The 25,622-nt window shown below is 41.6% G+C and overlaps 1 protein-coding gene across 1 annotated transcript; it reads right to left on the bottom strand.

The window, feature by feature from the left end:
- Position 1: 1 nt before the first annotated feature.
- On the bottom strand, positions 2-8,252 carry SRI (sorcin). Its single transcript, XM_086466760.1, has 8 exons — positions 8,202-8,252; positions 6,869-6,952; positions 3,454-3,523; positions 2,700-2,743; positions 1,514-1,661; positions 1,253-1,366; positions 731-789; positions 2-109 (listed from the first exon to the last, which is right to left on the bottom strand). The coding sequence occupies exons 1-8, from the start codon at positions 8,250-8,252 to the stop codon at positions 83-85; spliced, it is 597 nt and encodes a 198-aa protein (XP_086322886.1). The 3' UTR covers positions 2-82.
- Between the last annotated feature and the right edge of the window lie 17,370 nt (positions 8,253-25,622).

Here is a 25,622-nt window from a genome sequence, read left to right as displayed (position 1 = left end):
ACACAATCACTGGAAGATTTGGCAAAGCAAAACACAAACTGGAATGTTAATCGTGATCATCCACGGCTTGCTTCCTTTCGGTTTAGACACTCATAACACACTGTATGAACTGAAAAAAAAAGAATAACCGCTTATTAGATGCATGGTAGAGAACAAGTTTCCACTTTTTCTCCTAAAATACCCCTTGTCACTACCTTTCAGTCCATGAACAACAAAGCTTTGAAACTAAATACAAAAATTAGCCAACAGTTAATTAAAACAAAGAATCTCCTTAATAGTAACACCAAAACCCCCAGGAGTACTTGAATCTAGTGTTCTCCTTTTCCTGCACAGATGTGGCCAGGAAGCCAAGAGCTACAAGCCTGACTGAGTGTGGTTGGTGGTTCCCTTCCTGGGAAAAATGCCTACCAACCTTAAAACAAAAAAAAGAAAAAAAAAGAAAGTCACAGAAAGAGACGCTGGCAAGCAAAGCAGCTTCTCAGTTCTTCTTGAACCATGCTGGCAAGAAGTCCAGACAGAAACGCACAACAACATTTTACAGATCTCTACAAAATACGTGAAAACTTTTTGAGACAATACTCCACAAACTCCAGAACCTTTGTGCTGTCAGGTAATACCGGAAGCGTAGGGAAGACAGGCACCAACCCAAATCATTACTGTTTGTCTTCAGTTTTAAGTTTTTCTTTGGTTTTACCCTGCAATTTTAACTGATTCCTTAAAGTTCACTTACATCATCATACTGGAAGTTCACAAAACCCTGCTGAGATGTATCCCTTCTTCTAAAACATTCTGCAAAAATGCATTAAGAAAACAAAACAGAAAGCAGGTAAGAATTACTGTTAATCAATTTTTTTTAAATGCATAGTACTTTCATAAAATTCCCCAAGTCACATGAATGACTTCAACAAAGAACACTGCAATTCATTCCAAGACTTAAATTTCCTACTCTTAGTTTCTGTATTTATCATCTATAACCCTTTATGTTCTGTTAATAAAGTTTCCCAGTTTTGATAAGATAACTCTCCTAGCCTCTGGAATGAACCCTGCATTAGTTTTAAGTCCATTTTTCAAGGGGGATTTAAAAAAATCATAATCTCTAATTGTTCCAGTTCTGCCTGTAATCTCTATTGAAAGAAACGTATTTTGTGGTGCGTGAAAGTTAAAGCTGAAGTTGCGATAAGTGAGTAATCAGATTTTATTAAATACAATTGTATTACGGGGATGGTAGCACAAAGGCTATAGCCCAGCATACCGGTGAGAGCTCTGAGTTTCACACAGCAGGCAATGTAGTCATCAAATGTGATCTTTCCACACGTGCTGTATCGCCTTGTGATGGCAGTCACTGCCTGCGGGCTCAGTCTAAATCCTATTTGAAAACAAAAAGTCTGTTTTCAAAGGACAGGTAAGTTAACAGAATACAACAGATTTTTGATTGGAAATACATTGTGGCAGTTACTGCAGGACAGTAAGTGGTACTGGGAACTGCTCTAAGCAAGAACATTTCTTAACTTACCCATATTCATCAAGGCTTTCTCTAGTTCTTGACGATCCACTGTACCACTTCTATCATTGTCAAAACTTAGGAAATGTTGCTTCCAGCCACTGACCACAGCCCAGAGTTCTTTAAACTCATTAAACCCCAGCGTGCCAGACATATCCCTCTGATTCCAAAGCTAAGAAAAACGGGTTTTTAACTTAAAAAAATAAAAAAGCACTCTCTTCAATGGAAATTTGTATTTTTTATCATTTGTAGTTAAAAACTCTTTCTTGAAGGTCAATAGTAACAATATTTTACTATTATTAAGTTTTCTGGTAGAAAGGGAAGTAGAGCATCCCACAGCACAGTCAGAGATAATACTACCCACCAAACCCAAAGGTCAGAGAACTTGCTCTCCCCACTTCTCAGTGAAACCTGATGAAACTATTTGCTCTCTGTGAATTTCACTTACTTTACACACTTCTCTTTTATCTGCCACAGTGCTATTGTTACCAACAAAATACATATCCAAATAAAAGTAGATGCCAAATGAAAAATTACTTTTAAATTAGAATAGTATAAGTTCTCTCACATTCTAAGCGGTTTGTTCAAGGTGAGCTGACAGCCCTTCCAGTTTCGTTTCTCCTTTTTTCTTTTTCAACAGCAAAACATTTGAACACGACAATTAAGTTTTGACTAAAAGACTCCAAAGATTCCAACACTGCACAGTATACCCAAGTCCTCCACAGGTCCTACTGCCGAATGCGGTGTACCAGCCCGTTAGACGTTCAAACTCGAGGCATTCACGGAACAGGATTTAGGGGGACTCAGACTGCGTCAGGCTGTGTGGTACAAATACTGTATTTGTTAGGAAGGATCAGAACGCTGTCCAGTTTGAAAAGCACAGCGAGCGATTTGCACAAAACTATTCTGGGCTGCCAGACCTGCCTCTTCACACACTTGCTGAAGAAACAGTCCCCCAGGCTTACTGGGGTACCACTCCTTGCAAGAATATCAGGCACTGAGAGCTTCGTTTATTATTATTATTATTTCATCCTGTAAAATTAGTAAGAATGGAATTTTGTAGTTCCTCAGTCACAATGGTCACAATACTTCTCAGTTCAGGAATTAATGGGAATTACAAAGCATTATCCCATTTTTGGCACCCTCTCATCTTTGCTTATGTTACACAAAAATGTTCACGTTTCATATCAAAGGATACATCCAGCATTGAGATCATGAGTCTGCAAGTCTCTAAGTTGAAAGCTGTTTAATTAGAAAAAGGAAAAATAAATCATATTAAAAAAATTATTTTCAGTTTTCTTGTCTAAACATAAAATTTTAAATTGCTTTTTACTATATACTGATAATATAATGTATAAAATATTACCTAATTGCTTCCACTGTATACAGCCATACCATATTTTGATCCAAGTAAGAGATTTTAACTATTTTAACTATAGCAGGCAATCTGAAGGCAATGCAAGTTACATTTAAAATCAATTTGCTCTAGTCTCAGTCCACAAAGGTTTTGGGTTTCAGTCACAGCGGTCATTTATGTTTCACCACAAACACCACTGAAGCAAGCCAGTTTTACTCATGGATGCTCCATTTTGCAGACTGAACACTAGCTATCGCAACAGAGGAGTCCTGCCACAGAATTTTTTGTCAATATCAAAGCTCAATTTAAAACCAAAGCAAAAGGCCTTTTTAAGCCTTGGCTGTCCACTACAAAACACTCCTCCAACTCCACAGCTCAGCCCTGGGGACCTCAGGGGGCTGAGAAGGGAAGCGCTGTGCGCAAGGAACCGAATACAGAGAATTCACGTTTCAAAGCAGGCCACATGGAACAAAAGCCCATTTACCACACACGTAAAAAACCCGCTGCAGAAGGCACAATGACAAGCATTTTCTAGTGGATGCAGAAGAACTGGTGCGCTCTAGGGTCAGGGTTTTTATTTAAACCGTCAACTTACGTTTATAAGCTCCTGCGATCCCTGACTGGGTGAGACATCTCTGTAGCTCATCAGCATCTATTTGTCCATCCTGTCAACAACAGAAGACTTATCAGCTGTTGTTTTCATTCCCTCTCCCAGGCTGGTTATTCCCAGTACCCTCCCTTTTCATTACCATGGTTAATTAGTTACCCTTTCAAAAAACAACTGATTACCTGTATGCTGTATGACAGAAATTGCCTTTTATAACCCATACCTGTAATGACGTTTCTTTAGTTGGTATTTTTGCAATATGCATTAGCTTTCCCATCTAGCGATATATTAAAAACTGAACAGGATTGGCAGGTTTGCTCTAAACTTAACTTTTTATAAAAGGAAACATCAAATATTGGTAGCATACTCTTGAGAGCCAGCAGCATAGAAACCAAGGCACAAAATTTTGAACAGAAGACAGCTTTCCTTAAATTAGTGGGTACTGTGGTCACTTTAGATTACACGTTTATGATCTCACAGCTACAGTAGGAAACCTGGAACCCAGATCATACGTACCCTCTTCTCAAGACAGTCTAAAGACTTACAAATCTAAAAAACCCTGTTTTTTTGAGGAACAGTACGTTAACAGAACAAACAAAAGCAGAAAGCAAAGAACTTTGAAAGAAAACCAAAACAAACCCAGAAAAGATACCTATCTGCAAGGTTTGGAAAATGACTCGCTCCCAACCCATCCTGCTCAGGGCCAAGTAGAGAACACAACCGGGAAGTCATGGAAAGCAATGAGCAGTCAGAAGCGGAGCTGGAATTCTAGGTCACATCCCTCACAGACCCAACATGAAGTTGGGTTCACAGAGAGTTTGAGTATAATTTAACCTCATTCAAGGATGGAACACTGTATCTGCAGATATAAAAAATGATGTGACTGTTGTAAAGCACTAAATAGTGAAGAGAGTTGCTTTATATATGACACAAATTTATTTGCCTCAGCATTTTCTTAATGTTTTTAAGTCCAGTAAGCATTTTTCCTTTTTTTTTTTTTTTTTTTTTTTTTTTTAAGAACAGGATTATGCTACTAAATGGCATGGTGGGACTGGCATAGCCAGGTAACTTTCAGAAATGAAGTATCATTATTTATAGGTCAAATAGTAGTTAATGTTACATGATATTTGACAAGGTCTGAAAAAAAGAGCAACAGCATTCTGGTTCTATGTAAAATTAATGGCAGCTAAACCCAAAATTGCTTCTGGTCTACTCCAGTCGTCTAACTACACAGACAGATTCAAAACTTTACATTCACAGGAAAATTAGAAAAAAAAAAAGAAAAAAACAGATTTGAAATAGCCACGCACATTAACCAGTGAATCTCTTCAAAGCCCTTATGCCTTCTGAAACAAAGGCAGGATCTATGTAAATTTAGAATAGGTAGGAAGACAGAAAAGCTTGATTCGTAATCATGATTAATATTACCAAAAAGATGCCTGGCTATTTTTTTTTTTTTTAAAGTAGAACTTAAGCAGTTAAACTAGACAAGGCACAGGGGCTTTGCAAACAGACTAAAAAAAGGAAATTATTGCTTCCTACAAAGATAGACTCAATTAACTGAATAAAAATTTGAAGCAATACGTTTGCCTTTCTTCTGTAAACAAAGGAAACTAATTCTCAAATCTAAGACCTCTGCTGTAAACTAAGATCTCGATTGTAAATGACTTCAAAGAAAGCCCAGAGATGACATTATATATTATATAGGCATAAAAACAACACCGAGAGCAGTAAACTATAACCAAAAACTTATACTAACTCTACAACAAGTACAGTTTATGGAAAACTGTGAGATGTGGCTCTGGACAGGCTTGCACGGACGGCTGTAAAAGCAACTGGTAACTCATCTGTTCCATTTCACTGTCTCCTTACAGGTTTCGTGGCATTTTGATTCTTACTTCTGCACAGCCACTGGTCTCTGAAACCAACTATTCCAATTCGAGGGATAACATTTCAAAAGCTACCCAGTTTATTTCAATAAGGAATGATTTCTACAAATAGAAAATATTTCAGAGTACTCACTTAAGTACTCTTAAGCGCTAACTTGATTGCACCCCTGAGCTCACCTGTTCCCCAGCTTGCAGCAACCACGCCTCACTTGAGAAGCTGAGGTCCAGCTCCTACCACCTCTTCACCACAGCGGCACGTCCTGTTTGCCATTACCTCACTTTCTCTTTACGCTAGGAGCTTATTCATTTTTCCAGTGCCAGTTACTGGCTCCACTGCTGATTCCTGGCACACATCCCGGTGCACCCGGATGCAGAGACATCTCAGCTGGCAGGCAGAATGTCAGCACATTCAGCTGGATTTAACTTGGGCTCCATCTTATCAGAGAGGCCTGCTTCACTACACGTAGGTCACTCCAGTGTTCACCCTTACTACAAACATACAGGGTCTATATATTTTCATAAGCAATATAGACTGTAAGATGCATTATTAATTCAAAAGAATAATGTAGAGAACAAAAATAACCCAAATCACAGTCTTAAAACAGGAATTTGAACATCACCTGATACTGATGAATTAAACCTTTCATGTCTACCTGTGGATAACGGATCCAGGAGCGGAGTTTGGGATTTGCAGACACCCTAGAAGTGTGCAATAAATAGCTATATGTATGGTCAACAAAGACAGACCTTCATCTCAATAAACCTAACTTGTTTGCTCCTAAACTTTGTAATATAGTTCAAGAACTACTTATTTCTAGTAACATCAGTAATCATACAAAAAAAAAAACCAAACAACAAAGCTACAGGAAAGGAACTAAAAATTCAGTGCAGAATGACAGGGCAGAAAAGTCAAAGGCCTAAAACAAAGTTGCAAATGCCTCTTCCTCTAAAAGAATAATCAGTGTAGTCTACCAGCTAATCCAGATAGTGGCACATCTCAAGACCGCTCTTCCATTTGTGAGTGTATGAAGTCTATTAAGATCATGTAATGGTCTCTTTCTTATCAGCATTCCAGCTCTCACCCAGGCCATCTCCACAGCCTGTGCTTTCCCATTGCTTCTGGCTTCTTTCTCCTGAAACGGACAGTGTTCCCCAACCCAGAGCTGAGCCACAATTCAGTTACAGCATTTCACGTGACTATACAGTGCCTGTATATACTTACACAGGAAACATTGCATGTACGTGCACATACGTGTGTGTATATATAGGCAAGCATTTACATGCACTATATAGAAACTAACAGCATTATTCAAACCGTACAGTCCCTGTGTGTATATAGCTATACAGCTACATATAGCAGATAGGCTAAGTAAAACCATTTTTTTCTTTTTAAACTTGGAACAACAGTTTTCCTCACTGCAAATATTAGGCATTCCTCTTTCCAAAAGCTAATGTAGAAATAATTTCCCAGAAAAAAAAATAACCAAGAAATAAATAACATTTTATAAGTTTACCTGCCCTGCTACTGCAGCAAAATAACCATACAAAGGATCCTGAGCTTGTTCAGGGAATGCTGGTCCTCCTGGAGCTCCTCCATACTTTAGAAATCAAGAAGAAAATAAATTTAAAATCAATGATTCAGTTAACTGCTAAGAAATTGCAGTGTTCATACTTAAGAATCAACTTGTGCTTTTATATACACATCATACCAAAAAAAAGTCAAACTAACAAAAAAAAAAATTCCTTTAAAATAACAAAAAGACAACACAATCTTGTTATGGATATACTCATTTATCAAAATTTAAGCAGATCAGTGCAAAACCTTGCACAGGAGCAACCCACTGATCCAGACACAGTGTGGTGCATCTCATCAAGGTTGAATTTTAGTCTACTACTAGCAGAAAATGGGGTACTGAAGACACGACTACTAAGGCACTGCAGATTTTTCTTTCCACTTCAAAACAGTTGAGCAAGACAGATCTCTAGGGAAAATACTTCAAAACACATGCATTAAGCATGGAAATTTTTAAATAAAACCGATTCTTAACTGAAAATCATGCAATGACGTAAGTCAATCCTGTTTAACTGAGTTGCACCAATACCCCGTGTAGCAGAGCCCTCAGCCGTCTCTCGCCGAGACAAGAACATGCCTTTTTTGGAGACGGCCGGAGCTCCCTCAGGTGTGCCCTGCCCTTCGAAGCCGCTGAGCCATTTACCGGCCCCGTGAGGCGAGCAAGGCTTCACAGGAGGTATGACACACAAGTCCTTGCCCGGGGTACCGACACAGCCAGAAGCGACTGTGGCCCGTCGGCAACACGAGCCTGTCCCTACGAGAGATCCTCCCGCCGGCGGAGCCCCGAGCCGGCCCCAGCGGCGCCCCCGGCCGGGGAGCGGCGGGCAGGAGGCCGGCGGGCCGGACGGCGTAACGCGGCTCTAATTGCTGCCCCGCCCGGGCCGGGAAGCCGACGGCCGCCTCCTCCCTCCCCGCCTCAGAGCGCCCCCGAAGCCAGCCCTGCCTGCGCCGCGGCCCCGTCCCCCTCCGCCGGAGGCTCCGCGGCCAGGCAGGGCCACAGCGGGCCGAGGCCGGCAGCCCTCACCGCGGGCGGGACGGCCCGGATGGCGCCTCAGGTCCGCGGCAGTGCGCGGGGAGGGGGAGGAAGGCAGGGAAGGGGCTGCCTCGCCCCAGGCGCCGGAAGGCAGGGTAGGGGCTGCCCCGTCCCAGGCGCCATCGCTGCCGTCTCAGCCAGGGTGCGCTGCCGCCGTGGCGGCCCCGCCGCAGGCTCAGCGCGGCCGCGCCCCGCCATCCCCCGCAGCCCGGGCTCAGCCCCGCCGGCAGCCCCCGCTCACCCCGCCCTGGTAGAAACCGCCGCCGGGCGCCTGCTGCCCGGGAAACGCCATCTTCGGCTGGCACCTGCCCCGGCTGGCACCTGCACCTGCCGACACCAACCCAACCACTGGGCCAGGAAGGGGGGACTGGGGCGGGCCGCGGGCTCCGGAAAGGGCCGGGGCTGGAAACTCAGCCAGCGGCGCGGGGGAGCGCTGCCTGCCGTCACCGGGGCAAGCGGGAGCGAAGGGACCGCCCCCGCTAACCCCCCAGCGGGGTGGTACAGGCCGCTGGCGCGGAGGCGGCTTTTCCTTCCAACAGGAAACTGAGCGGCGTGGCGCTGCCTGGGGGGCGGGCCCGTACCGGAGCGGCGGGTCAGTCCCGACCCCGGCGTTTTCCGTCGCTGCTGGTGTGGCCCCCTCAGGGCGGGAGGCAGGCGAGGGGGTGCCGTGGGAGCTGGAGGCTGCAGCGTCAGGGGTGGCGCCGGTGGAGGGGAAGGGGAGCGGGTTCAGCTCGCCTGCGAGTGTCCCTGCCGGCAGCCGCCGGGCGCCCGCGGGAGGCAGCGGCCGTGTCACCCTGCACAGCCAGGGAGGAGGCCGCACCCTTGAGCGGTCGGCCGCGGGAAGCCCAGAGGCTCGGTGCTGCTGCGGCGGGGCTGTCCCCGGCACAGCCCAGGGACTGCTGCGCCTGTGGAGGGAGGTGGTGTCTGTGTGGCGGTGTTATCCGCTAGGGCGTTTGGGAAGTGCTGAAATGTCCAGAGGGTCATGGAATCACAGAATGGTTTGGGTTGGAAGGGACCTTAAAGACCACCTAGTTCCAACCCCCTGCCATGGGCAGGGACACCTTCCACCAGACCAGGTTGCTCCAAGCCCCATCCAGCCTGGCCTTGAACACTGCCAGGGAGGGGGCAGCCACAGCTTCTCTGGGCAACCTGTGCCAGTGCCTCACCACCCTCACAGTGAAGAACTTCTTGATATCTCATCTAAATCTCCCCTCTTTCAGATTGAAACCGTTACCTGTCGTCCTGTCAGCACAATCCCTGATCAAGAGTCCCTCCCCACCTTTCCTGTAGCCCCCTTTCAGCACTGGAAGGTCGCTCTAAGGTCTCCCCAGAGCCTTCTCTTCTCCAGGCTGAACAACCCCAACTCTCTCAGCCTGTCCTCACAGGGGAGGTGCTCCAACTCTGTGAGCATCTTCGTGGCCTCCTCTGGACCTGCTCAAGCAGCTCCATGCTTTTCTTGTACTGAAGGCCCCAGAGCTGCATGCGGTACCAGTGAATCGCCTGTGTTGATGTCGAATTATTTTAAAATCACGCATTTGTGATTTACAAAAAAGCCCGTAAACTCAGTAGTTCACATGTATATATCACATATATCACAGAATGCATCATTATGTTAAATATGTCCTCCTTTTTTGGTACTGTAGCTTTCTCTTCAAAGTCTGAGCACCTATCCCTGGTCCCAGAGACAGAGAAAATGGACAAGCTGTACAATTTTCCGATGGGTCTGTAGGTCCAAATCCTTATAGAGCAGGAACGAGGGAGGAATGCTGGTGTCCCGCTAGAGCTAGGAAAGCCTTTTTGTGCTGGGTCCCACCACCAGTCTGAGGCCGCTCTGGTTTTGGTGATTAGCTGGAGGAGTCTCAGCTTTGATTCAATAGCCTCCTCCAGGCTTCCAGAAACCCACCAGCAACCCATGCTTTAATCCTGCTGTCTCCTTGTTTGGTTCAGTACCCAGGAAGCAACGACAGCTGAAATGGTCACAGCTTGGTCTGAGCTGGACCCTTCATTTGTGAAATACTGCAATTTCCTCATGTTGAGAGGTATTTAATTAAGTTGCAAGAAAAGGATGAGAAATTATTTGCTGGAGTCTGTATGAATGAAACAAATCTACTGATGGAGACCTTGCAGGGTAAATGGTCTACTGTCAGAAATTTGAAAGCATAACATTTTATTTTCTGTTTATTAGCATAATTTCTGAAGAACTTTATAAATTCATGTAGGACCTTATTAATTTAATCACACTAATTTATAGTAAACTTTTTATTAAGTGAATCACAGTTCTCAGCTTCTATCTCATCCAGTAAACAGGGCTTTCAAACAATATCTGTATAGCATGTATTTTTATTGTTTCAGCACCAGTTACACTGATACTGTTAATAGTTGACAGTAACATGAAAACAAGTGCTGTGGTGTTCTGTGAAATTTAATGTTCAGTGAAGATGCCGAATGAAAGGGGCAAATCGTTATTTAATACCTTCATCACACAGGACAGCGTATATGAAACTCACCTTTTCAGGGCAGCTGAGAAACGAAGCAATGAATCTGGCTAGCTTTTTGGCTTAAGAAATATCTATCTCACAAGGGTATTTGATAATAGTCTGTTGATATCAAACTGTGCAGTGGTCAAAGAGTTTTATTTACCAGACGTGATCTACATGCAGTATAGGTTATTGGAGACACTATGCTGAACCTTGTTAGAGTATATATATTAATGTCTGGTCAAGAAGCCTTCCTAATTAAAATAAGATACAGGTACAGGGACAAAAATATTAAAGGCTGGAAAGATTGAAAATAAGTGGCAAAGAGTATAAGTGATAAGATTTGAAAAGTTATACACTGATAAGCAAAATGTAAAAGAGTATATATGTATGGCCAATAGCTTAAAGATAATAGGAAGGTATTTTTAACTGCACTAGTGAGAAAAAAACAGATAAGATGCAGATCAGTTGGTAGATAAAGATACTAAAACTGTACAACTGTAGCTGTATAGAAAAAGTAGATGTGTTTCATAAGTTTGGGGGTTTTCTTGTACCTGAACTCCACATAAATACCTAGTCATCCTCCATGTGTAGTGCTTCTACTGAGACTACTGGTAATGAATCCTGCATTCAGTAGTTAATATTTGCAAGTTTATTTAAATTTAGCCACACATAAGGATAAGAGCTAGGAGACAGACGTAACGAAGTGATGTATTTTATATGGTATGTTGGGTAGGCATTTTGTTTGCAGTAGTGCATTTGTTTATTCAGCTTTTATCTGAGGAAAAGGAAGGCTGTTTGAGGAGCTTAATGAGTACACATCTGCCTTCTGAAGGGCTACTGAGCTATGGTAACCTTTTAAGTCACAATAAGATCATCACATTAGAAATACACCAGTAAGAAATCTGTGTAGAATAAATAGCTACTGATTTTGCAGATCTCAAAGAATGTGTAATTCCTCTAGTGGGAAGACTGAAATCAAGCAACACATAATGCTAGTACTATTGCCTTTTTTTTTTTTTTTGAGATAATTCGGTGTATTTTCCTAAGAACTAAGTAAAATAATTTTGTTTAGAAATTTAGAATTATGTGTGCAGTTTACATTGCATAGCTTTTGCTGGATTCTCTGTGAACAGAGGCTGGTATAAACCCACCACAAGTCACACACTTTCTGCTTGCCCATCTTCCCTCCCTTTGTCCCACTAAGTGTGGGTGCCTTTAACCCTGGCAGAAGCTCACACATGCTGTGGGAATTCAGCTGCCTTGAGCTGAAAGCCCTGAGCCACACTAGGCTGGCAGTGACTCTCCCGTCTGGTGTCATGGCTGGGAGCTCGATGGCAGCGTGCTGTGGCGTCATGCTTTCCTGGCAAGCCGGGTGTGGAATTTGCCCTTTCCAGAACTGCAATAAAAGAAGCTAGGGAGGAGACAGGGAATTGAAGTGTAAAGTTCAAATTTCCTGAAGTGTTTACTTAGCGCATCTGAAGGGTTGAAAACTTGAGAATAAGTATATTACTTAAGGAGAGACAAAAAATAATCTACTTACCCTTTTAATTGCCATAACTTGAGAAGAGGCATAAATTCAAAGAGTGGAAAGGTAAATATAACACAGACCAGAAGTCTTTGATATAATGCCTTATGCAGCTCCCAGAATGAATGATGCTTCATTGTTCTGCTGCTTTTTCCTCTCTTTGGCACCACCCTTTCTTTTTCTATTTACTGCACATTATTTACACTCATTCTGCAGCCAGTTATTTTGTACAAGGTTTTCTGTAATAGCCAAGTTTTATGCTGGAATAATCAAATAATGCACTTGCAAGGATACAGGACAGGGGGAAGGCATTTCTGTCACTTCATAGGTGAAGAGGGTATGGAGATTAAAATATTCTATAAATTTTGATTGTCCAGTTTGAGCTACCTCAGTTTTCTGCAACCTGTATGACTTCCAGACTCACTGTCCCCTCCCAGCTCCAACCTCTTTAACAGATGGTTCAGTGGTGAACAGTTTCCCTGCTCCATGCTCCTTCCCTTCTTTGTTCCCTCTGTGTTCAGCATTGTGGGAATTCTTCATCACTGGGCATCAGCAAGGGTGTCACTGAAGGCCTAAGGCAAGATAACCTTAATTGTGGATGGTGCAGCTAGTGAGGTTTTGATACTGACATTTTTGAGGCTAACAATCAGCTTTTAATCAATGCAGTACAATTACACAATTTACCACATCCATTTAATTACAAATACAGCAGTTTGTGCATTCCCCAGGCATGAGTTCTTTACAGAACTAAAGCTAAAATGCAGTTTTTCAGTTACAACATTAATTTCTAAGATCTTGCATCTTGTGGTCAGATGGTTCCCAAGATGGTCTTTAACTAAACTTGTAATTACAGTATAAAAATATCTGAAGGTAAGTGATACATACCTGTGACTCGGAAAAGCATTTGCATTCTGCTTACTTTGCATATCACTTTACAGCTGATCTTTATTCCTTTACCACGTACCTTATTTCATAACCTTCATTACTGAAAACTTGAATAATTTAAAACAGATTGATGAGCACTAAAGCAAGTCATGCAAGCTCCTTTAATCCTTTGGTTGAATAACATGGGGTCAGGATCCAAATCTGCTCTGTTTTTGCTAGACAGAAGCCAGAGTATGAAAATGAACTGTGTTTAAATGATTGCAGCACAGAACAAGTTCAGCAATAAGGCATCTGATTCCCTCTGTACTGCGCTTTTTGCAATCGTATGTGTCAGCATATATGTTCTGATGTAAATCAGAATATATATTATGCTGCTTTACCTTCCAATAGGGTGGGATTAAGGGTAGGACGCAGATGTACTGGCTGGAAGATAGGCATTTGCTTCTGAAACTCTCAGGTGCAGATGGAAAGAGAATGCTGCGAAGCCTGATTCTTCTGAAGCAGTGTCATGGGTATCCAGCTACAAGAGGGTATTCCTAGTTCCACTTCCTATTTTCTGATTGATTTCATTAAAAACCTGTGGCTATCTAATGTAAAAATGGACAAATAGTCCAGGAGACCAGGTCTGAAATGCATCATTTGTGGGCTAAAGAAAAAGATCCCACTTGTTTGTTCTCTTGATTAAATTTTCAGTTGCACAGTGACTTTGTTTTAATATGTGAGCTGAAGCGTGTTGTTGTACAAAATTCCCTTAAGCCAGAAATTTAAAGGATGACTTGTTCTTAGGTAGCGTAAAACTCAGTTCTGCCACTTTGTGGGTGAAACCTCTAAGCATTAGGGGTTAGTTAGGCATTACTTATGAAAAAAAAAAAAAAAAGGCATTGTGCTGTTTTCCCCACCATGTTTTGCAGGGAGCTCAGTTTTGGCAAGTAATCCAGTCGGAGGGTTTAGGAATTACGCTCTGCTTGAGTACCAAAATGGTGATAGGTGGGAAATAAGCTCATAGCTGATTTAGTCAGCCATGGCACAGCGTTTCTGGGCAGAAAACCAACATGTAAAGCACAGAAGTGGTGTTTCAGGTGTCTAAATTCTCTGTCACCTATTAGGTGTCTGATGTCTATTTGGGCTCTCATTCTTACCTTCTAGGTTTCTTGAGAATCTAGGCAGATAGCGTTTATTCTCTCCGTGTCTAGTGCTTAAACTGAGTTGACACCACTGCAGTGCTACCAGGATTCATCTTCTTTTGCTGATCTGTAATTTCCATAATCAATGAGACCGGCAGAATTACTGGGGAAGTATCTTGGGCTGGTTTGCATGTGACTCACACAGGAGAAGCAGCATGCAAATAAATGACTCCAGGAGAATAAAGTTTATTTTTTATTTGCTTGCTTGTTTAAGTGCCCCACTACCACAAATGATGCAATGGAGTTTCTAGTACTTGGGGAAGTCACAAGTTTCGGCATGCCTGAAGTGAAAGAGATGTGCTGCACCCTGTGGAGAAACACCGCTTTCCTGATCATGACATCTCTTGGCGCCTGTTTTGGTTACTCTTGCCGTTACTATGTGGGGTGTGTGTTGAAAATTCCTCAAATATTGCAACACACATCCCCAAGCGGCCAACATGAGAAGTATTTGCAGTTCCTGTCACATTTTATCATACTTGAGTACACTCTTAAAGCAATACCAGTGAACACGAAATTTCTTTCACTAGCTGTGGCTTTTGTAAATATTTTCTCACGTGGGTAGTCCATCCTGTTGTCTTTGTTGCTCGTATTAGCTTTTTTGCTCCTTTTGTTTCATTTCTTAGAACCTTTCTGAGTTGCTAAAGGTTGAAGGAACCAGCCTATTGCTGTCCCCAAAAATGCCCACCAGATGTCACACTGGTACTTCTAACACGGCCCATCAGCCCATGCTTGGTGGCTCTCTAACCTCTACCCGATTCTACCCTACACAAACACAAGCTCAGCCAAAGATAGAAGCGGAACCCACCTAGACAGGCCTCAGGGACCTGCTGCGGGAGCAGCTCCTTGGGCCTCAGTGCTGAGCTCTGATAGGAGCTGTAATATTCCTGAGCCATTCTTTGTGCCAAACTCCCTTTTTAAATATCTAACAGTGGTTTAGGAGTTTATATATAGGTTTTTCTGTTGGAAAAAACTTAGCATAGGTCCGTGCATATATATTTTTGGAAATCTACTCTGAAGTTTTTGGCTAATATCTAAATGTTTGGGTATCATAGTTCTAAATAACTAAGTTGGTTAAGCAGTATAATTTCTAAAATTACCTGTAAATCTGCCACTTACAGCATTCTTTTTTGCCATATTTTATATGAACGAGATCACAGGGAACATTTCTCCTCCCTCTGTTTGGGGTAAGAATCTTTTTGTCCACCTAGAACGGGTGAGCATTATCTACAGACGAGGTCATGATTAGTCAAGTAAAGCCACAAATCATTAGCCAGCTATGTATAATAATGTGTCAAAACATAGTCATATCTGATGCATTGAGCTTCAGGACATGGTTCTGGGGCTCTCAGGGCAGCTGATGTGATACAGATTGTTCTTATTTCAGGTTGTCAGATGTCTTGTACACTTTTTTTTTGTTGTCATATTGATGGTTCTTTCTTGTCCAGTTCTTTTATAGCTGAATCATTTAATAGGGTGGTAATATGTACATTATAGGTGATTCTTCCTTATTCTTTTAGTAATATGATTAGAGTTTTCAGGAAAATAAAATAAGGGTTCTACATCACCTCTAAGTAAAAACATCTAGATAGGTTGTTTGAAAATATGTGTAGGGCTTATGAGAAAGCAAAAGGGTAAAGAGAACAGATGGGCTGTGAGTTGCTGTACCCTGTGCTTCAAAAAGTTTAGGGCTCTCTGATTAAAAAAAGCCACAGAACTATTTTTTTGCTCTTATAACTGTATGTTGATATTAACACCAATACGTATTTTTATATAAGCTAGCTGCTCCAGGAATCTTTACAGCTGCTAATCATCACATGCTGGTTTGCATTTGTGTTGTGCATGCTTGACACATTACATTCAGGAATGAGCTAAGAATACTCTGCGAGTTTACAGCAAAGCTTTCTGATTCCCTTTGAATTTTGTGTAAGCAAAAGTTAGAGCAATCGGTTGGTGGCAGCAAACACCGAAAAAAAGGTTCTGAAGTTTGGAGCTGCTCTCAGACGTGGGAGCCCAGTCTGGGCAGTGTCCGTCCATGGGTGGGCTCTCGTGGGTGGCTAAAGCCCTTGTGAAGCCAACAAAGCTGTGGACAAGCACAGTCATCTCCACACTCTCCTGGATTAGGGTGTTTGTATAACTCTCTAAGGATGTTCCCATCCTCTTTCCTTTCTTATTTCATCTACAGGTTTTGTGTCTTGATTTCTGGTGTTTTTCATCACCTTTTGCATTACCTGGTATCTAGTATGGCTTTCTGAAGATTTAGCTTAAGCATAATACCTCCAAATCTAATGCCACAAAGCACTGCCAGCCTTTCACATACGTATTTCACATACATACTTCACAAAATTGATCAAAACTAGTGTTCTCATCATGTTCTAGAGTGGAGGCTAATGAAAATATTAAAGACTGGGAAAAAACCCTCTAAAAGCCGTGGTTTAATAAAACCATGAACATATTCAGGGCAGAGCCAACTCCATAGTAGTTCTGACATGCAAAATGGTTGTATGATAGCTCATGACCATCATTATCTTGGATTTAAGTTCTTCACTGATAGTGGCCACAGTGAGTTACACCTGCACAGTCCCATTTTGCACAGGAACTTGTGATGATGCAAAGACTGAATCAGTGAACAGTCTTGTGAAGCTCCCTGCTTGGGAGAGGAGGTCACGAATATGTATCTTCATGCTTGTAGAAGTGGCCAGACTTTTTCTGTCTGAGAAGTAAGTCTTTTTCCTCTGGAGGTTTGCTTGCCTTAAGAAGCGAATAGGGGGAGAGAGAGGTGGAAAATGAGTATGCATTAAAGGCTTGATTCTGTTTCTCTCATGAGTTCTGTTAATGAAACTAGTCAGAAAGCAATTCTCTGCAAATACTGCCCTCTTCCTCTCTGGACTAAAACAGGGAGGCATGTTAAGGGCTATAGTTGTCCTGGCTAAAAGATCTGATTTTAAAAGTTGTCTTCAGTGTAGATATACATTAGATATGAATACATTGTACCCAAAGAGAGGAACTTGATTTTCTTCTGATGCAGGAGTTAGAGCTCAGAGTGTTGACAGTGGTCAGATGCCTCTGATTCTGTCTGCCTTTGACACTTCTCTTTACCTCCTTACCTCCTTGTAAACAAGAATTATTTTTTTTTTCCCTCTGAGTCTTTCCACTTATTTAATTTGTAAAATTTTTAGGTAGAACTTCCATAATTCAGCTAATTCCAGCATGAATATTTAGCAGAAGTAATCTTATTTAAGCATTTGTTACATCCAAGATTGGGATTTAAGGCACATTCACAGTGTGCATTAGCACTTCACCTAGTTCTTGCACTATGATCACTTTTTCACTTGCTTCTTCTGCCATAGGTAACAGATTGAATCTAATTAGTTTATTTTATTATTATGTATTTTCTAAAAACTAAACATCCCTATTTAGGTAGTTGTTACTGTATTTCCCACTAAATTTATTTTTACTGTTTTCCCTGGCACATCTCTGACAGAAACAGTGTTTGGACTGATCACTGAAACTTCTCTCCAGATAACTAAGGGGAAAATCCATGGCTCTTTATTTACTTGTGCTCTGTGCTTGTGCTAGAGTGACCTACTTAAGAAAATCTTCACTTTTCTTTTTTCGTAACCGTGTGCAGAAAGAAGCAGATGATGAAACAGCATGATTGTGTTTTCATTTGTCTATTTTAGGAACTCTCAGAAGAATAAGCAAAATGTATGCAAGTGGTAGCACTCACATACTCATTCCCAAATTTTAAAGAACAAACAAACATTTTGTGGTGCAGTGTAACCTTCGGCATTACACAGGCAATTAACGTTTCATGTAATGCTGGTGTCCCTGTGCTAAACTTAGTGAGTTAGGCTTGACTGAAGCATCCACACCAGCAATCCACATTTGATCTAATGTTTGCAAGAGACAGTAAATCCACGCATGATAAAGAATACTCCCCTAATAACATGAGGATAATTATTCTCACTGTTTTTATCTTCAAGGCACAACCAGAAGGTTTTTAATCTAAATTTGTATGGCTCTAACTCCAAGCATTTTTGTTGTATCTTTCTCATGCTGGGATAATGATATTTGATACTGATGCTTTGTATCTCTGATGGTTCTAGTACTTCTCCTAACCTAAGCATTAACAATCCCAAGTTGCATATGTTTGTGTAGCTTGTATTTTTTTCCTGCTGTTTCAAAAAAGAAATGAGCTGCTTTTTCCTGCTTCTCCAGTTACTGGATTACAAAATATCATCAATAGGATAGTGACCTGGTGTGTTTTATTGGATTCACCTGTAATTTTTTCTGCTGAAATGAATGAATTAAATTCTTGTAGTCTGTAAATGTAAGGAATATATCCACATTCTTACACTAGTTTTGATATAATGGACTTTTCTCCGGAGTCTTTATTGTCCTTTTCACAGAGTGAAACAGTACGCAGCCACTGCTCTCTGCAGCAGTTGAGTAACTTCCCTTCCCTGTACATTCAAAAATCACAAAACCATGTTAGAACTTTCTCCTGTCCTCCCTCTCGTACTCCCCTAGCATATTGGAACATGGTTCATAACCCTTTCTAGTAGGCTCTCTGTGAATGGTTTTCAGCCGATGCTGTCCAGGCTACATCTCCTTGGGCTGGGAGTGTGTCACGCAGCCTTGTTCCTCTGCAATGACCTTCTGCAGAGCTGGATTCAATGGTGCCATAGCTGAAAGTGCACCGTTCATCCAGTCACTGCCATGTGTATCTGTCTTCATTGCTCATAAGGATTACCGGGGTAACGCAGCTTGCACATTTCTTCAGCAAGGATTTGATGTTCGTTTAGGCTTGTTGTGTGTAATGGTGGGCCTGCAACAAATACCTGAGAAACGATGTAGAAACCTGCTTATGTGGTAGTTGTTCTCCATGTAATCCTGAAGGTAACATACTAGCTGTTTTCACAGGGTTATTAACAAATTTTTTTTAGCATTTCTTTTTGTGAAATGCTCAGGTTTGAGATTATCCACAATGACTGTTAATATTTTTAGTTTTTTACTTTATTTATGTATTTTAATCTTAAAATAAAAAAGTTCTAGTTGGAAATACCTTGAATCTTTCATTGTCATCATCAAGAGACTTTAGTGGGTGGTTGTGTTTCCACATATGCAGTAGGACCAGTATGATTTATATTTTTCCATAAATATATATATAAAATCACACTTTTTATTCTTACACCAGAGCTTCTTCTCTGGGGTAATATATATGTTCCGTATATAGCCACCATTCTGGACACTTCAGATGAGTCACAGAAATCATAAATTATGTTGGCTGAATACTACAGTTAAAAAAAAATCAGGCTATGTATATATATATTATTATATATATTGAAGTGAGGGTGATCAGCTGTCAAAATAATTTGCCAAAAGTTGTGGTGAGTTTTCTAATGTTTAAATCAAGTTCAGCAGTTCTTTCAGAATATCTTTAATTCAGGAGTTTTCAGCCTATTTTAATGGATTACCTGCCAGCAATAACAAATGGTAACTAGGATAAAACTCCATGTTGTCAGGAAGCTTAAACTTCACGGCAACTTGCATTACTGTTGGAAAATTTGTAGGGGTCTGTGAACTGAAAAATATGACAACTCCTGATAATTCAGAAAGGCATTAATTCAGACAGTGTCTACAGCCCTGTCTGCAGGAAGAGAGAATAGCTAATCACAAGGTTGCCTTCTGGCTCTCTAATACGTAAAGCTCCTTGTAATTAGAGAACTATCCTCAGCTTCAGGAAACCTGCATCCAATTCCTCTCCCTTGCCTCTGACTTTCTATGTGATGTTGTATGCGTCACTGACAGAGGGATCATTTAAGAAACTTGGGATATGTCTGTGATGATGACAGTTAAGTGTGAACCTAAGTGTCATCTTCTTTGTAGAAGACAGGGAAGACGGCTTTGCCAGGAAACATGGGTGTTTGTCTGTTTGTTTGAAGAAGAGGTGCTAGAAGGTATTCAGTGATTCAGGGTATTCAGTGGTCCTTGGGTAATAAGTGTTGTCCCAAAAGTTAGCATGTAGCTGCACAAACCCCTTCATCCCTCTCAGACTTCTGTAACTGGACAGGAGGTATCTCTCAGGCCCTGGCAAGACTGAGTGTCTGAAGTTGTTGGATTTATTTATCTCATCAATGCTAGGCAGGCTTGACAGTAAAACAAGACTGAAGTTCCTGCAGTGTGACTTGAGGTTTGACCTTTAGACCAATCCAATTAAAGACGGGATTTGTTTTCCAATCTTTACTTAGGGGATTGGAAAACAGAAGCTACCAGCAAAACAAACAAACTATGATCCTGTATGTATTTAACATAATTCCCTGCGATTACTTCTGCATCCATCCCCTGTGATTGCCTGGGCCAGTTCTGAGGGATGGGAACGCCACGTCTGTCCCGTCCTGGGGCTCCCGAAGCTCTGGTTCATCACTAGCCAAGCAGAGAGGGGGAAGCTGCCCTGTCCCCTCCTTCCTCCCAGGGACTACCTCTCTGGCCACCTCCTCAGGTTCTGCTCACCCTGTCCAGCTTTCACTTGTCTTCTTTGTGTAGGGTTTCCTTTGGTTCAAATTTTCATCTCTTCAGTGAGATCCTGTGTTTGATTTTGCTTCAGTTCTTTAACTATAAAAAGAAGATGATGGTGTCTCCCACTGAAACAGAGCAGTCCATTAAGCAGTCTCTTGTGGAAGGATATTTACAAAATAAGGGACATGTGAACAATCCAGCCTTTTCAGAGAGCCTGGGCTGGGACGTACCGGAACTGCGGAAAGCATAAACAATTTCCGGTGCAGCGGTCATCAACATCTTGCAGGTGCAGAAGAAGAGACAGCCACCATTAATGATGCAGTTTTAATTCCTGAAGAAGATGGGTTTGAACATTTGTGAACGTCACTTGAACATGACTCGCAATGTGGCCAATCAGGTTGGACTATGGGCCGATTATTTGCGATGAAGCCAATCAGTATTTATTGGGCGTGGTCGAGGGTTATAAATTGCACTGGAAACACGGAAATAAAGGTTCACTTGTTAGATCACATTGATCGTGCCAGTGTCCTCACGCAGCTCCTGCAGTCTCTGTCATGTATCTGGCCAGTTGGCCACTGGCATCTCTCCTGATTCTTCTACCTTGGGGAAACAGTTTTTCCAGCTGTATTCACTACTGAGCTATGTAAGTCCTGTGCCTGATGCACAGCTGGGTTTGCTACTGCTGCTGCTCGAGAGTGAGCGATGTGGTGTGGAGTGGCAGCTACCTTTGGAAAGGTTGTTGTAAAGGATGAGAAAATAGGCTGGTTTGTGCCAGTGTGGACTGGGGAAAGAAAGCTATGGTGGGATTCTAAAGCCTGGGTTGGACTCCAGGGCTGCCAAGATCAAACTCTTCATTTAATTATTTATAAGGTAGTGAATTAGTTCATACCACCCAACCAAATATTTGTGACAGTTTCTGTCATGGAGCCAGTAGAAAAGAAGAAAAATAGGTTTGCCTTTTTCCTTCTTTCCTTCTTTTCTTCTCTCTCTCATTCTAATAATATTTTAACTTTCATTCCATATACTTTTCTTCAGAATGAATCTTTGAAAACACCTCCCTCTATCTGTGCCAGCATTCAGCCATAGATAATCTGTCCCAAACATGCCTGTGTTGGGACACTCTGTTTTGGTCTAGTGGCGTTCAACCACTTGTGTCCTGCAATGATAAGCGTATTACAATAACTTACAGTTTTTTATGTTTCATTTATCTGTTTTCTGAAGTCTCTAAAGAGAGATTTATAGAGACTACACTTTCTCATCTTCCATAAAACTGGGGGGAAAAAAATTAATGGGTAATAAACTAGGAAAGGCTTCTGCACTGATGTTTAATAGCTTGAGTCTCTTGATTGCGGTGAAGCTTTTCCTAGATTAAATCTGAGCAAGTGTGAAGAGAAGAAAGCACAGTGACACAGCTGCATTTGCATGAATCTCAAATAATAAGCAAATCTGGATGTGGAAGCAAAAAGAGAGACAGGAATAAAGGATGTGTGTGAAGCCATGTAAACAAAAAATTACCACTTCTGCTTTGCAGCATTTGGAGATATTAGCATGAGCTAAGTTTCATGCAATTCTCTGGGGTCTGTGCATGTCCTCTCAAGGTTTTGCAGTGTATTTTTTTGTAGCACTAGGGTTCCTTATGAGAAATATGTCAGGAGTCTAGTCTTGTCAGATCTAATATTTATGTCAATTCTAGATTCCCAGATGCAAGAACATTAAATTAAGGCATTGTGCAACAGTAAGAGATGTGCGGCTTTTCTTATCATGGTGAGATATAAAAAAATAGTGTCTTGAGAAATGTCAGTTTCCTCCAGGGAGCAAATCATTCATGCTAATGTCAGGAATTAGAAATACAAATGGAGATCCACAACAGAAGCGTGTATAATGCAGAGGGGAAAAAAAAGAGTCTCTGTAGGAGAGAAAAGCTTCCACTGTGTGCAGAAGAGAAGCCATACTTAGGCTATTACAGGAACACTGAAGATTTATTAAATATATTAATCATAGTATGGAAGAGCAGCCAAACATAGGCTACATAGTTCCTGTGAGTGTTCATACTATTCACCAGGTCATTATTTGGACTAGTAAACCAAACAGGCTCACCAGTGTTTGAGACAAGAGATCTCTTGTAAAATCTTTCGTCTGATAAGAGGTAACAAGAGCGAAGCCACAAAAACTTGACCTGCTGGAGAAAAGGGGCTTTCTAGACTGGGTCATGAATAGTCATGTCTTGGAGTGAGAGGCAGCTGTTAGCTAAGGCAGAGAACGCTGACAGAAGGCCATGCTGCAGAGCAAAAATAAGTTGCAGATCTCAGGACTCTCAGTGTGGTGTGGTGGAACTGAAGGGAATTGCTCAGATCTCTAGGGTTCAAGATCCAGGAGTATCTGTGGTGTCAGCTGCATCCCCTGGAGCCAGTGCATGTCTGACATCCCATTACTGTCTCAAGTAAATCTGATTAATTAAAATACTTTATTTTCACTCATAAGTGCATTTTTTTTTGGTTGAAATGATTATTCCCTGGGTGTATCCAAAGGCAAAAGGAAGTTAAATTAGCCACATCGTGTCGGATGTAGAGGTCTAAAAATCACACTGTAGCTCTTCATCAGAATAAATCTTCCTTATGCACTGAAATCCAAGCTGAGATGTTATTGTGACAGTGTCCATGTGACCATTTATTTAAAAAGCTGTAAGTTATATTTTCTAAAGGGTTGACTCTGATTTGGAAGTAGATTTGAGAGTCAATGCTTTATGCCTGCAGGAATTCTTAGAATGGCATTGTGTACATATGTACACAAAGGCTCTTCTTGGCTTCTGGGAACCATATGGAAAACACCCTTTCTAAAATTCATTTTGTGATCCTTCTGATGTCCTCTCTGATCCGGCTTTGTCAGTAGTTAAAAAAAATATTAAAATACAAGAAACTCAGCCATGAGAAATGTATACAAGCTACTAACCATTTTCATAGCTCTGGCTATTGTTTTCAAAATATTGCCATTGAACGCTTTAACTATCATGTAAGATTACTGAAGGAATTTGTTTTCTCTACAATGTTCGAGAAATAAATATGTAAATTTGTGAAGCAAATACTCCCCAGCTGCCCAAGAAAAACAGGATATGAAATCTCTCACTTAGACTGGAAAAACAAGTACTGCTGGAGATCCGACCTGTTATCTACTGAAGTCAAGGAAGAGCCTGCTGCTGACTTCAAATGCGAGGGCTTTGTCTCAGCACTGAGAGCTGCCGCACGCACCCCCTGCAGACAAAAAGCGTTGTCTCCTGGGTTTGTACACAGTAGATATTGGCACTTTATTCTTGGAAGAAACAGCAAACTGCAAACCGTACCTAGCCACTTAGCATTTTCAGTAAATCTCAGCCTGAGTTTTAGCGTAGCAAAGCAACGTGATAGCAGTCCCTGAAAAAGTTCTTTTTGCTTTCCTGCAGGAGCTCCAGTCCTGTGTGTGTTTGAGACTGTGGTTTAGTCATGAGTGAATCTACGGGCAGTATTCAGTCAGGCCGCAGCTACTTTGCACTAATTCTCAGTGAGGTTAAAAAAGACCTGGTTTGGTCTGTCCTTCTCTTTATCACAAGTCACTCAGAAACACGCAGGAGCCTGTTTGCTGAGAGGAAAGGGGGCAGAGCATTCACAATGTTTGTGTTTCATAAAGCGTAGCTTTTACATGGGTGTTACTCCGACTGTTCTGGTTTAAACTCCAACCCACAGATTCAGCTGTGAGAGAGAGAAAAGGGCGGGTCTGAATCTCTGCTGGGACAAGCAGAAATACCAAAAATAAATCCTTTAAAAAGTAGTAAAAACCCCCAATCTCTATCAGTGTCTTGGAACTGTTACTATTTGTGATAACATAAATGTGGAGTAAATCTGTCACTGAGGCCAGAATTTGGCCCCAGAATGGCAGATGTAGAGGATATTCACTCAGGCTGCTGCTACTTACTTTCTACTCTGTCTGTCCTTTCTGCCTATATACACACACAAGCACTCTCCCTCTCTCGTTCTCCTTCTCTCTTGCTGCTGCTTCTGCCACTCTCTCCTCTTCTTTAGGGAGCTGTAAAGAGGTGTTCTAGACCTCTTCACAACAGTGTTGTCACTTGGGCCCTTGGAGCCCATACCCGATCCCTTCTGCAGTGAATGATTCAATAAGATTAACATGGAAAATCTTTGAAGGAAGCTTGAAACGGAGTACTACTCCATCATGGGACAGGTCAAGGAAAACTAGACATACATCAACATATGCATACCAGCCTATGACATGCCAAGTATGACACAGGCACCAGTGCTGGTTAGTAAGAGTACTTGGTGCCAGAATTATTTCCAAGAAATCTGGCTTCGTCAATTGCTGATATCCCAGACTCCTTTACCATTCTTTTGGGTATTAAGAATAGGTTCTTTCTGGGCCAGAGGATGACATGAAGAGAAGTATCATTCAGATAGGTGATGGTTTTTTTTTTAAATCTGCTTGACGGTGCTTGTTTGAAACTACAGTTAGCTATAGTAGGTAGCATGCTCATACTTTCAGATTTGTGAGTATTTATCTTCTGTATGGACAGGGAGGAGAACAGCAGAGACACAAAAGATAATAAGCAATTATCTTCCTATAAAAACAAACACATTTTGCCTTTTTTTTTTCTCCAGTGCAAAGGAGGCTGTCAGATCCCCTGTGATTTAACAGGACGTCACCATCCAAGCCCGATCCTGGTTTTCCACGATGTCCTCAGCCCACTTTGATGCCTAAGCAAAGATCTGCTTATGTGAGCATCCAAGGAGCAAAGATGGCGAAGGTAAGCCCAGGCAGCTGGCTGAAGACAAGATCCCGTTTTATTCACTGCCCTAAGGCCTTCCAACACTTTTGTGCAACTGAGCATACCAGCAGCTGCTTCACACCAAGAGAGGTTCCAGAAATGATAACAGAGCTCAACACTGTAAAAAAAAATGCTTTATTGCAGTTAAAATATGTGTATTTTCATAGAATAGCTATAATATTGCATCCAAAGATTTATTTTTTGAAAAATCAGCGTCTTCATGAGATATAAGCATGACATATAATACAACAACCTGATA

The sequence above is a fragment of the Leptosomus discolor genome, chromosome 6 (assembly GCF_034619465.1).
Source record: "Leptosomus discolor isolate bLepDis1 chromosome 6, bLepDis1.hap2, whole genome shotgun sequence".
NCBI lineage: Eukaryota > Metazoa > Chordata > Aves > Leptosomiformes > Leptosomidae > Leptosomus > Leptosomus discolor.
The sequence above is the reverse complement of the archived record's forward strand: the minus strand, read 5'-3'. Positions and strand labels throughout refer to the sequence as shown.

What these genes read in the sequence shown, in the direction of transcription:
- SRI (XM_086466760.1), bottom strand. Translation starts at nt 8,252, where the DNA reads ATGGCGTTTCCCGGGCAGCAGGCGCCCGGCGGCGGTTTCTACCAGGGC. An exon ending in GCGGTTTCTACCAGGGCGGG is followed by an intron (nt 6,953 to 8,201) that starts GTGAGCGGGGGC and finishes TGATTTCTAAAG; the next exon opens with TATGGAGGAGCTCCAGGAGG. An exon ending in GAAACTCAGAGCTCTCACCG is followed by an intron (nt 790 to 1,252) that starts GTATGCTGGGCT and finishes GCATTTTTGCAG; the next exon opens with AATGTTTTAGAAGAAGGGAT.